General features: G+C 43.0%; 1 protein-coding gene across 3 annotated transcripts in view; it reads left to right on the top strand.

Annotated features, from left to right (window-relative positions):
* Window positions 1–12,737, top strand: part of fmnl3 (formin-like 3) — a 35,772-nt gene extending 23,035 nt beyond the window's left edge. For 2 of the 3 annotated variants that reach the window (XM_070544617.1, XM_015967899.3), the window contains 20 exons: window positions 638–746; window positions 906–982; window positions 1,344–1,437; window positions 3,062–3,136; window positions 3,360–3,470; window positions 3,548–3,697; window positions 4,240–4,341; window positions 4,536–4,899; window positions 5,230–5,316; window positions 5,400–5,524; window positions 5,663–5,865; window positions 5,943–6,246; window positions 6,325–6,405; window positions 6,483–6,612; window positions 6,684–6,844; window positions 6,981–7,082; window positions 8,561–8,653; window positions 8,738–8,861; window positions 9,564–9,678; window positions 12,449–12,653. In XM_070544617.1, the coding sequence (XP_070400718.1) occupies window positions 638–746; window positions 906–982; window positions 1,344–1,437; window positions 3,062–3,136; window positions 3,360–3,470; window positions 3,548–3,697; window positions 4,240–4,341; window positions 4,536–4,899; window positions 5,230–5,316; window positions 5,400–5,524; window positions 5,663–5,865; window positions 5,943–6,246; window positions 6,325–6,405; window positions 6,483–6,612; window positions 6,684–6,844; window positions 6,981–7,082; window positions 8,561–8,653; window positions 8,738–8,861; window positions 9,564–9,655 (2,584 nt within the window). In that variant the 3' untranslated portion in view covers window positions 9,656–9,678; window positions 12,449–12,653. Of the gene's footprint in view, window positions 1–637; window positions 747–905; window positions 983–1,343; window positions 1,438–3,061; window positions 3,137–3,359; window positions 3,471–3,547; window positions 3,698–4,239; window positions 4,342–4,535; window positions 4,900–5,229; window positions 5,317–5,399; window positions 5,525–5,662; window positions 5,866–5,942; window positions 6,247–6,324; window positions 6,406–6,482; window positions 6,613–6,683; window positions 6,845–6,980; window positions 7,083–8,560; window positions 8,654–8,737; window positions 8,862–9,563; window positions 9,679–12,448 lie in introns of all 3 variants that reach the window. The other variant, XM_015967900.3, reaches the window with a different exon arrangement.
* Window positions 12,738–12,871: the final 134 nt, after the last annotated feature.

The raw sequence follows: 12,871 nt of genomic DNA, 5'->3' as shown, positions 1-12,871 counted from the left end.
GAAACTTTGTGGCTGTTTTATTTTGTTTGATTTTTTTCAAAAAACTGCTTTGATTAGTTTTGGGACAGGTTATCCTTTTTGGCTTGTTCTCTGCAGAAAGGAGCTGAATGTCTTTGACCTTCAGTGCTTTATGTCTCTCCTCATCTACCCAAATGTGCATCCATACTGTCTACAGATGAGAGCCAGATGTGAGCATGTTAGGGGTGAATAGAGCCAAAGATGGTAGAGGTCATGTCATTTTGAAAAAAAAAAAAGAATATTTAGTTGAAAAAGTAAAAAGAAAAGCTCAAGCAATTATGATATAATGCAAAAAAATAGTTTGATTACATAGTGAGAGTTCAGCACACTGTCATATGTGTCTGTGCACATTCTGATTTTGGTGTTTTTGACAGCAGCAAGGAAACTAGACATTTCGCATAATGCATCAGCAATCTCTAATGTTTTCTGTCTTATTTTGGGTTCTGGGTTGTGCTATTTCAGGTTTTGTTTTCCTGTAATTTTCTCTCATTCTCACTTTCTTGGGAGACACCCTTATAGCGCGAGTCATAAGAAAGTCTAAACAACTACAAGAGACAGAATAAGCCACAAACGAATAACTAAACCAGAGGAGGGTTTTAACTTCTGCCGTCTGTTGCAGCTATGGATCAGTCTCAAACACCAAAACCATCAAGAATTCACGGCTCGTGAGCCAAAAAGATGACGTGCATGTGTGCATCATGTGCTTGAGAGCGATAATGAACTACCAGGTACTCAGCGGTGACACCAAAACTTTACCTCAGACATGCACGCTGCACACACTGATACAGATAGATGGTGTTCTTCCTGTGCACTCAAGATATGAATATATGTCAGTTTTTCTGACCACATCCTGCCCTCTCTGTCTCTTTCTCTGTCTCTCCACACAGTATGGCTTCAATATGGTCATGTCTCATGAACATGCTGTCAATGAAATTGCCCTAAGCCTGAATAATAAGAACTCGAGGTAAGATCTAAGGACCCATCTCTGCAGAACCGAGGTAGGGGTCTGACAATAAGAGATTCCCTGCAGCCAGTTCATTTGATATGTGTCCCATTCTTCACGGGGCCCAGCTTCTCTGTGAAGTGGAGGATCAGGGGTGTGTGTTCAGGCTGTGAAAGGAATGTTTACTAGAGAGAGATTAGTGGTAAACCGCTGCGATGGATCACTCTGTAAGGACAGGAGGACAAACACTTAAAAAGCATTAAAGCGCTACGTTACACTGGATATGGATTATAACTTTAAACTCTGGATGTTGGTATTTGCAGCAGTTGTGGAGGATTTCCTGTGTGCATGTTGTGCTGATGAGCTTCTTATCCACTTCCAGGACAAAAGCGCTGGTCCTCGAGTTACTTGCTGCAGTTTGCCTTGTCCGAGGAGGTCACGAGATCATTCTTTCAGCGTTTGACAACTTCAAAGAGGTGCCTGTAGCAACTTTTACAAACTCATGAAACACTTAAGCTGACTCGTCAACAACTTGGGAAGGAGATGAATTCCTCCTTGTAAACTGACTGAAAGCATAAATGAGTGCAAAAAAGGTTCATTTATACATCTGATGAGGTTGTTGTAGCTCAGCGGTGGCCTGTCTGAAGTTAGTGGTCTCATTAAGACACCAGATATGATTTAACCTTCAACAGGGATAAGGATCACCCCCAGTGAGAACCGGCAGACCTCAAGGATTTGCTTCGCTTCTCCATTTCTCTCTGTGCAGTGATCTAAACACCAGAGCAAAAGACGCGAATGAGCCAAACAAGCAAACAGAGTTATTCTTTGATGCCATTTTCCTAAATGGTGCATTAATCTAAAGTTACAATGTGAGATCTCATAGCTGCAGCAGCGACTCGCCTATCTGCTGCATCCCATTAGGATTAGTTTCTGTCCCCTGCTTTTTTGCACATTTTAAAGAGAAATAAATTAAGACAAAGCAGAAAATATTAATTTTTTCAATGTTTATATTATATATTTTTTTCACATATTTTTACTGTAAATTTCTGCCTAGTAATCATTTATATCACTAATAAAAAGCGATAAAATTCACCCATGATCATTTGAGATGAACATTCTTAGCAGAAAATAGTGAAAAATCAGAAACACGTTTATAAAACTCAAACAGTGAATCAACAAAATGTATTTCAGACTAAAGTTACCTCAGAAATAAAATATATTATAGTATTTTTATTAAACTAAGTACAATCATGTCAGTCTGCACATATGAAATAAGTTCAACATATATTTAACAAGAAGATTGAATTTAATAAAGGGAAATGAACAAGAAATGTCGCTTCTTAAATCTATGTGCAGCTTTAAACATTTTTTTAAAGTGTTGATTTTTAGATTTTAAAGGTTCCATATGCTATTTTAAACCTTTGAGAGCAAAGGAAATAATATGATAAAATATAACCGTTGGCACTTAAATACGAGTTATTGTGGTCACCCTGAATTCATACCCAGTAATAAAACGCTTCGTTTCAGTGAAACTCCGCCCCCGCCCGCTCCGACAGAACGTGCCCACAACAGCATCTTAGCTGAGTCAGTTGCTGTATTGGCTATGATAGTCCAGTGGTTAAGTTGTCCAGCTCAGCACTCTGACCACTAGACTACCAAGTCTGCTACGTGACACCAGTCGCCTAAACCTCATGTCCTGTGCTGGACAGAGGAGACAGGTTTCAGACCGGAGACTAGCTTCCAGGAGAGGAGCAAGGCCTAACAACGAGACTGGTTTCCATTGACACTTTACAAGGTTTTCAAAGTAAAACTGATCATTTGTTGTTGAAACCGTAAAATGCATGAATGCGTCCCAAAAATGGGTTATCATTTCATGGGGAAATTACAATATCACATGGTAAAAAGCTACAAAAAGTGGATTTTTCATGATATGGCCCCTTTAAATAAACTCTGTTGAACCAGATTCCTCTAATATGATCATCATCATAATGTAAGACAACAGATGTTCAACGCTGTAATTTTTCTTATTGGTTTTAACATTCTATGGTTAAGCATCCATTTCAATGAAAAGAAGAAGATTTTATTTCTGCATCTTTGTAGGTTTGCAAAGAGAAACATCGCTTTGAGAGACTGATGGATTACTTTCACTGTGAAGAGGGAAACATCGACTTCATGGTTGGACAAACTTTCATCCATGTATTATTTAAATATTGTGAATGCATGTCTGCTCATAAAATTAATAGTTTTGTTGTTAAATTTCATTAAATTGTGTTTTTTCTTACCTGGATATCTGCATATGGAACAAAACTCCCTGGATTACATTTAATAGTCCAGATCGGGATCACACAGTTATTCCAGGTATAACCAAGGTCTTGGTCTGTTTGTGTTCGTGGGTTAGGTCGCTTGCATGCAGTTCATCAACATTGTGGTCCACTCAGTCGAGGACATGAACTTCAGAGTCCATTTGCAGTATGAATTCACCAAGTTGGGGCTTGATGACTATCTGGAGGTAAAGAGAAAATAATCTGGTTTAAATATTTTAATGTGATTTATGATGTCACTAATTCTGAATCACCCTCGTGTCAGAAATCTAAACATACAGAGAGCGACAAGCTGTCAGTGCAGATCCAGGCCTACTTGGATAACGTCTTTGATGTGGGTGGCCTCCTGGAAGACGCTGAGACAAAAAACGCCGCGCTGGAGAAGGTGGATGAGCTGGAGGAACACCTGTCCCATGTGAGTGCACCACCCAGTCTGGACCACCAGCACTGCTCTTTTTTTACCCACTTATGTGATTGTTGTGGCTCACGAGCTGTGTACTTAACTCGTCTGTTTCTAACATGGCAATTAGAAATCCTTACTGTTTGCTTTTCACGAGCGGTTCGGTATAATAACCAGGCGGAGAATGCTGGAAAATACCGCATGAGAAACAATGTTATTATTGTTATTACTGCCGCGCCGGTCTTCTGTGTGTCCCACGCTGCCTCGCAAAGGCCTCCTTCACACGAAAAGGTCGTAGGCACCCCTGACATCATTGGAGGAATTTCATAACAAACTCTGCTCTAAGGGGTCAGGAATGATGGGAGTGGGGCCGCATCAGCGGGAAGATTCTTGTTGGATTCCTGAGCAACATGAGTACCATGTTGAATCTGTCAGGCTGCTCCTACATCATGTGGCTGCTCTGCTCTTATTTCTTATTGATGATGCAGCTGAGAGGGAGCAGAGCTGGCAAAGATGCCCTCTCATCACTCTGCTGCTCTCTCTGCCTTCATCCCCAGGTGACCGAGAAGCTGCTGGAGGTTGAGAATGAAACCATGATGAAAGTCGCCGATCTGGAGAAGATTCTCCTCCAGAAGGATAAAGACCTGCAGGCCATCCGGGTGAGCCACCATTCTGTTCAACGCCTCATTACCTCTTGTAAAAATGGCTTCACTTTCACTGCATTAGATTGAGTTCAGATGCTTGTTTCTAAATTTGCTGAGAGATAAAATGAGGTCATAAGGAAACAGGATGTTTCTCTAAAATTGTGGAGTCATCACATTGTGCTCTTTTCTGCCCCCCGCTGGCGGATCAGGAGACATACGAGTCGACCAATACCCAAGTCAACACCCTGAGGAGGATGATCAAGGAGAAGGATGCTGCCTTCCAGAGACACTTCAACATCGAGAAGCGGCTCCTGGAGCTGGAGAAGCAGGGCACCATCCGCCTGCACAAGAAACCCGACGGAGACATCTCCATCGAGCCGCTGGGCGTCGGTGGTGGGGGCAGCGGCATTGGGATCCCTCTCGGGAATGTCGGGCAGTTTCCTTTGGGCTCAGCAACTAGGCTTACAGACTTTGGAGGTCCAGACGACAGCTTACCACCGGCTAGTGAAGCTCCCCCACCTCCTCCTCCTCCCCCACCTCCTCCTCCTCCCCCTCCTCTACCATCTGCTTCAGGTGATGCATCATGACTCACATTTCCTATGGTGTGTGTGTGTATGTGAAAGTTCACTTATTTGACTGTAGACCTGTGGCTGTTGCCAGTTGCTTTCTGTGCTCTTTCATGCCAGGCAGGGTGATGGGTGAAAGCATGTTTCATCTCACCCAGACAGGAAGACAAAACCTGCTTCCTGTTTCCTCTGTGTGCAGAAATGCTGCATCTGTTTGTTGCAACTTGATTTAAGCAGGGCTGATTATGATTTGAAAACTATTTTAATGATAAAGGAACATATACTTTACCTTAAATGTGTGCATATTGTTATAATATATCTTTTATGTTTATCACAGCTGCACCAGTCCCTCCTCCACCACCTCCTCTTGCTCCGCCTCTGCCAGATTCTTCTCCTTCTGTCATCCTAAGTTTGGGTCTGTCAGGTGAGATGAAAAGTGACGTATTACTTTGAATACTTCTCATATTTTACAGCTTCTTTTAACTTGTTTTTGCATCTTGCCCACAGCAATCAGGATCAAGAAGCCCATCAAGACCAAATTCCGCCTCCCTGTTTTTAACTGGACGGCCTTGAAGCCCAATCAGATCAACGGCACCGTCTTCAATGAGATTGATGATGAGCGAGTGCTTGAGGTGCATCCAGCTGATCAGATTTAGATGGCTTCAGATGTCTATAAATGTTTTAGCAAAATTAGCGACTATTTAAGATGTCAAACAAGGTAGTTTCCAGGAAGTTTGGAAGAACAAATCTAAAGTGTTATTTGTGTGCAGGAGCTGGATCTGGAGAAGTTTGAGGAGCTCTTTAAGACCCGAGCCCAGGGTCCGATTGTAGATCTTTCCTGCACAAAGAGCAAAGTAGCTCAGAAAGCAGCAAACAAAGTTACGCTTCTCGATGCCAATCGCTCCAAGAACTTAGCCATCACGCTGCGAAAAGCCAACAAAACCACAGAGGAGATCTGCAAAGCAATCGAGAAGTATGCACCTGTTGCACACACAAGTAAAACATAATGAGTTATTGAACAGATGACTGATAGATGTTGTGTTGCGTCAGGTTTGACCTGAAGGCTCTACCTGTGGACTTTGTGGAGTGTCTGATGCGTTTCCTGCCCACTGACGCTGAGGTGAAGGTGCTGCGTCAGTACGAGCGAGAGCGGCGCCCGCTGGATCAGCTGGCCGAAGAAGATCGCTTCATGTTGTTGTTCAGCAAGATCGAGAGGCTCACGCAGAGAATGAACATCATCACTTTTGTAGGGAACTTCGCCGACAGCATCAACATGCTCACGCCGCAGCTCAACGCCATCATCGCTGCGTCGGGTTCAGTGAAATCCTCTCCCAAGCTGAAGAGAATGCTCGAGGTGAGGCGTGCTTAATTACACTCGACTTTTATTTCTAGGTTTCATTCATAAAGAGGAATCATTCATGTTGTCTTTTAGATCATCTTAGCTTTGGGGAACTACATGAACAGCAGCAAACGAGGCAGCGTTTATGGATTCAAACTACAAAGTCTCGATCTGGTGAGTGTGCATCGCCAGCATAAATATACAAACAACACACTTTTGTTGCATTGCTTTTGTCTTTTTAATCCACCCAGCTGCTGGACACCAAATCCACAGACAGAAAAATGACGTTGCTCCACTACATCGCCCTGATTGTGAAGGAGAAGTACAAAGAACTGGCAAACTTTTACAACGAATTGCACTTTGTTGATAAAGCCGCAGCAGGTGGGTTTGCACCAAACGTTTACGGCATTTTTAAATACTTTTGTTCCACTTCCGTTACATTTTCCCTCCAGTATCTCTGGAAAATGTGCTGCTTGACGTTCGAGAGCTGGGCAAAGGCATGGATCTGATCCGGAGGGAGTGTAGTCTCCACGATCACCAGGTCCTTAAAGGTTTCGTCCAGGCCAGTGACGCTCAGCTGGACAAGCTGCAGAAGGACGCTAAGGCAGCGGAGGTACCACTGCAAAACAAAAACCCCAGAAAGCACTCACTTGTCCCACTTTCAGCTCACTAATTACTCATTCAGCCGTGGCTCCAAACTCGACAGTGTTTACAAACATTTCTTCCACCCTAACCCCTCCCGATTCTAGGAAGCCTTCAATAGTGTGGTGAGCTACTTTGGAGAGAGTGCCAAGACAACGCCACCCTCCGTGTTCTTCCCTGTGTTTGTGCGCTTCATCAAGGCCTACAAGGTGAGGACAGCAGCCTCTCCTCCTCTCCGTGCGCTGACAGCTTTCTCTGCAGGTCATCTGGGAAGTTCCCTGGTTTGTTTTGAGGCCTATTCAGAGACGAAGACAGTCCTGTTGCCTTTTTGTGCAACAGGACGTGGTGTGTGCAGTCCAAAGGCAAATAACAGGAAAGGCCAGCTGGGTATGACTTTAGAGCTGCAGCTGTGGTGTTTAGACTGCCTCCCCTCTCCACCTTCTACCCTTTAACCCCAGACAACCGCACCCTTCCCCGCCACTCAGCACACTTCCTGGGATTGTTCTCAAACTGGATTTATGGGATCCGCTCAAGGAAACGTACAACACAAAGATTTGTGGGTGCATGTGTCATGTAGAGGGTGTGGTTACATTTTAAAGAGGTGGTTTACCTTAAAATTAATCCTACTCTGATTAATTAGCCATTTTTGACAGGATATTTTGCAGAAATTAAACCACAAGGATTAGAAAAGAAGGATCAAAAAGTAAGATTGGAATTTTAATTTTGACATATGTAAGTTTAGCTGAGTCATTTCTGAAAAGTCTCTTCCTCTCTGGGTTTACTGTAAACAAAATCCAGAAGGGCACACACTATTATTACATCTTCAAATGCTAATAAAATAGGTTATGTTGACAAGATTAGCATCTTAATGTATCACCTGCACAGATAGATGCATTAAACATGTTTCTTAAAGAACAGACTAACTCTGTTAAGTTAAAAATTAAAAACTCCACCAGTGGCCACACACACTGGTGTATGAGAAATTAGTTCCCCGCATTTGACCCAACCCCTGGGGGAGCGGTGAGCTGCAGACACAGCCGCGTTGGGAACCATTTGGTGGTTTAACCCCTCAATGCTGAGTGTCAAGCGAGGAGGCATGGGGTCCCATTTTTCTAAGTCTTTAGGATGACCCAACCAGAATTTGAACCCCCGATCTCCCCGTCCCAGGGCAGACACTCATACCGCTAGGCCACTGAGCTGGTAGCTGGTAGTCAGCTATGTGTGACTGAGCTGATTTGAAAACTCCTAACGAGGCACAGTTGTTGAATGTTGTCACCCACCCACGGCTGCTTGTGTAGGATGCTGATTGATCCAAATTACTGAGCTCTCACCACAAACACGTGGCCCAGAGTCTGGAGAGAGGGCTTCTCCCGTGTTTGCTTTGGGATATTTTTGCTGAGCTGCTGGCTTTTTTTGCATGGGAAAGTGGGTACTAAGATTCACAGAGTCAGTCAAAACTGATGGAAAACCATCTCCTCCCACTCTGCTAACTATCATTTTTAGAATTTTTTTAATTTTTTTTCCAGATTCATTGAAGAATACTTAAATTTTAGTTGGTGTGCTTACCGCAGCATGCATTTGCTGTTTAGTCTTAAACTCTTGACTTGTTTTCTGTGACCACACAAGTCTGTTGACTTGGGTTTATCCAAGATGCAGTTTCACGTTCTGTTGCTCCTCCTCTCAACAGGATGCAGTGGAAGAAAACGAGCTGAGGAAAAAGCAGGAAGAAGCAATGAGAGAGAAGTTACTGGCTCAGGAGGCTAAACAGCATGACCCAAAGGTACGGCACAAGTTCACCGAGCCCCCTCGCGTGCTTACGTTGGTTCTAAATGAAGTCCTGATCATATCCTTCCTGCTGATGCAGGTCCAGGCCCAAAAGAAGAGGCAGCAGCAGCAAGAGCTGATTGCAGAGCTGCGAAAGCGACAAGCCAAAGACCACCGACCCGTTTACGAGGGCAAAGATGGGACGATTGAGGACATCATCACAGGTGGGCCAGAAAGAACCATTAAAGGAGTCCGCGTGGGTGCTAGAAGCACCAGTGTTCCCAGGCTACAGATGACAGTGGTCATTGACTGCTCAGCTCCTTTGAAGTGCACCTTGTGCTACGTCGTGCAGACTCCAGCACATCTGGATCGCAGCGTGTAGCAGCTCCGCAGCTGCTGCTCGCTCCTTGACGGGCTGTCTGAGTCTGAAGCTGAGATGCCTCAGTGTTAAGATAGAAACAGATTTAGGATCCAGATTTTTATTCACTGTGGGGAATTTTATATGTGTTTGGTAATGATTTGTAATTTTGCAACTGGGAAGATTGAAGTTTAAATGGGATGAAAATACCTGGATGTCCAGCCTCAGCAGAGCCCAAAAGCTTACTGATGTTTCTTCTCAAATAATTATCATCTAAAATGTCAAGTGTATAAATGTTTCATTCACATAATAATCTATAATAATAATAATAATAATAATAATAATACTTCTAGCTGTTTTAAACCAGATGCCCACGAGGAGATGCTAAATGCGTCCTAATCTATTAATAACCTGATGTTTACACGGTTTCTCTTTATGTTTCTTAGCTAAAAGCAGCAGATTTGTACTTTTTCCAGGTTTAGGGTCATTATTAAGGTCTAGTCCACTGCACCCCCACAAGAAAGTCTCAGGTGTGACATGTCTGTTCTCCCCCCTCCTCCTCCCCCAGTCCTGAAGAGCGTGCCCTTCACAGCCCGCACTGCTAAACGTGGCTCACGGTTCTTCTGTGAAGCCAACCTCTGCGAGGACGCCAACTGCTAGCCCTCCCACTCTCTAATGCCAAGGTTGTCCAGGTTTCCCGTACGCCCTTTAACCCCCCCCTCCCCATCCTGCATGTAGCATGGTCCCCTGTCACCCAGCCCGAGTCCAACTCTGCACACTAACCTGGGCCGTCTCTGATTGTCTTTGCTCTTTTGGAGATGACATCTGTGTGAAGGAGGCAGCCAAACCTCTTTGCCTGGCCTCGGCGGAAAAGCAGCTGCACAGAAAGTCAACATGCTTTCATGTGTGTGTAGAAAGAAAAAGATGTTGACTTTCATGCATGGCCCAAACCAAAAGATTCTGATTCTGAAAGAAGAGGTTTGGCTAAAATGCTCTTTTTTATGACCTTGTTCCATGAGACTAACTTGTTTCGGTGTTGGTTTTTCCGGCTAACACATGATTCTTCTTTCCTCAACCACCACTGTTTGTTCTGCCCCCTCCAGCTGAAAAGAAGATTAATGACTGTATTTCCCACTCCTAAAGAGCGGGTAAGGAAGGTAGCCTGGCTGAAACCTGGAGCGCTTGGCCCGCCGGCTCCTGTGTGCTGCTACAAGTGATGTCAGCTGCTTCAGCTTAAAAAAAAAGAAAATTAAGCTTTTCAACACAGAAAATCATTTCACTTCACAATAAATTACTGACATTATTAGACATTTCGGACCTTTCAGGAAGCCAGGTAATGTGTCGTAGGGATCAGATTTGCTAACAATCAACAAAACTTCTTTAGTTTTTCCCTCAGAGTTGAACCTTCATTCCCTTAAAGATCATTCTCATCCCTCTCCACAACGTGTTGCATGTCTAGTGTTCGTTTACCTCTCACCTGTCAACGGTGTCCGCCATGTTTGTCTGTGCTTACCATCGTCTGAGGTGTGCTCAACAGCTGTTTGGTCAACAGGCTCAAATCTTTATTATTACAGTCTATGCTTAAGTCATTGCAGCTTTATCGCTGTCCTGGGGACGTTTTAACAAACCAAAGAGCTTGTTGACCACTGTACTATAACTATGTGTGTTTACATTTTATTAGCTCTGCCTTGTGACCGTTACTGTGTTGCTCGCTACAGCTGCATCCCCAAAACCTTGAATTCCTCTGTTTTGTTAAACAGGTGAAATACAAAGTTATGGGAATGTGCCTTATACTGTGGAAACTTTAATTATTTCAGTCCTAATTTGTTAATAGTTTTGGAGAAAAAAATTGTAAAATAAAGACTCAGCTACTATTTTATTAGACTGCCTGATTCATGGGGATAGTTTAGATCTTTAGAAGTGGGTTTCTGTAAAAAGGTTTGAGCAGGTAAGATCTTACCTGATGCAGAGACCTCTTTGAATGACCTCAATTTACAGAAACAGAGATAACCTTTCATCAAAGGCAACAGCTCGTCTAGTCTAGAAACTAAATAGTAGAAACTAAATTACAAATGTCAAGAACAAAGTCTAAATATCATTTTAATGAAAAGGTTTAAGGACATACTCTGCAACTTTTCCATATTTTGAAATGATTTTCTTGAGCCAGCATGTGCTAAAACAAAGATGTGGACTCGAGTCACGTGACTTGGACTCGAGTCAGACTCGAGTCATTATTTCAGTTACTTCTGACTTGACTTGATAAAATCTATAAAGACTTACGACTTGACTCAGACTTGAATGCCAATGACTTGCGACTTGAATCGACTTGCATCTGTTGACTTGATGATGACTTGAGCATATTTGATATTTTAGCACAAAAGTGGCACGACGTGGACAAAAATCATAAATCATACTTGGTTCTTGTACTGCTAAATGCAGCAGCACCTTGTTTATAATCAGTTTCAGTTGCACTTTCTGCTTGTTTGAACAAATAAATGAAGCTTTAAGAAGCTTTATTTCTGGAATTTATTTATTATCATCATCATTAAATTGAAGTTGGACAGATGACTTGATTATGACTTGAAAAATCAGAGTTAAGGACTTGGACTTGACTTGGACTTCCACATCATTGACTTTGGACTCAACTTGGACTTGGTTGTCTTTGACTTGGACCTGACTCGAGACTTGACTAGAAAGACTTGTGACTTGCAAAGAAGTGACTTGGTCACACCTCTGTGATAAATTGACCCTTTACAGAGTTTGTGAAATGTTAATCAGAACTCTACCGCCCTATGTGGCCAGAATACCACATCTGCAACGTCAGAGTGCTGGTTTGATCCCTTTTGGGCTTTGAGCTGACATACCTAGGTCTGCAGTCTGTATGAACACTGTTTACAATCTTATTTCCTGCTTAAGCTCTATTTGTATAAGCTGCAGATATCTTGAGGTATGCGTGTATGTTTGAGAGTCTTATTGTGAAGTAAGTTCTTCGACTTCCTCTGTGGATGCTGCAGCAGAAGTAGCCCAAAGTGTAAATAGAAATGTATTTGCATTAACTGCAAATCGTCAAGTATAAAAAAATTCTATATGTTACTGGAAATGTCTTCAGAATCAATCTGTTTCTCTAAATCGAGGTCAACCAAAGATTTATGTACAGCTAAAATATTAGTTGTTTAGATTTTTACAGAAACCAGCTTATTAAACTGAACTGTTGTTTTAAGCAGTGAAATGCAGCAGAGTTTAAGTCTCTCTCTGTGAACATTGCTTTATCCCCTTGATATTCCCAAATAAAGTGCTTCTGTTGTAGTTGGACCAAATAAGACAAACACTCCTCTTAATTGGGTGTCACTACTAAGATGGAAGCTGAATTTATGTCTCAAAACAAAGATTGTCTTAATTGACTTCTTATTACTCTAACGTGTGTGTCATCCCTTTTTCCTCGCCTACTCACAGATCTCCGAAACCAGCCCTTCCTGAGAGCTGATGCATTGATCCGGAGCGGTTGGAAGAGACCCTAAACCACTTATTCGTCACTTATACTCCCTCCCCCCTTGTAACACTCCTCCCTGTGTTCCAGTGGTCCGTCTCAAACCCCCGAGGCTGCAGATCACAACAAAAGGACTGCAAAGGGGGGGATAGGACAGAGCTCTTGTTTTGGCTGAGTTATTTATTTATTTATGGAGGTCCAATTTGCAGCCACTTTCAGAGGCATCTTTCCAGAACTGCAACAAGGCTGCTTCTTTGGCTTTCTCAGCTCTGTTGGTGCTGAGAGCCCCATCAGTTGGAGGATGACTGCCGGACTGGTGAGGCCTGTTGATGAGTGGTGGAGGAAAGAGTATGTTTTCACTAATAAGTGCCTGCCAGCACATGGATCTT

Source organism: Nothobranchius furzeri, chromosome 15 (genome assembly GCF_043380555.1).
Source record: "Nothobranchius furzeri strain GRZ-AD chromosome 15, NfurGRZ-RIMD1, whole genome shotgun sequence".
Taxonomy (NCBI): Eukaryota; Metazoa; Chordata; class Actinopteri; order Cyprinodontiformes; family Nothobranchiidae; genus Nothobranchius; species Nothobranchius furzeri.
This window is presented reverse-complemented; position numbering and strand designations above follow the sequence as displayed.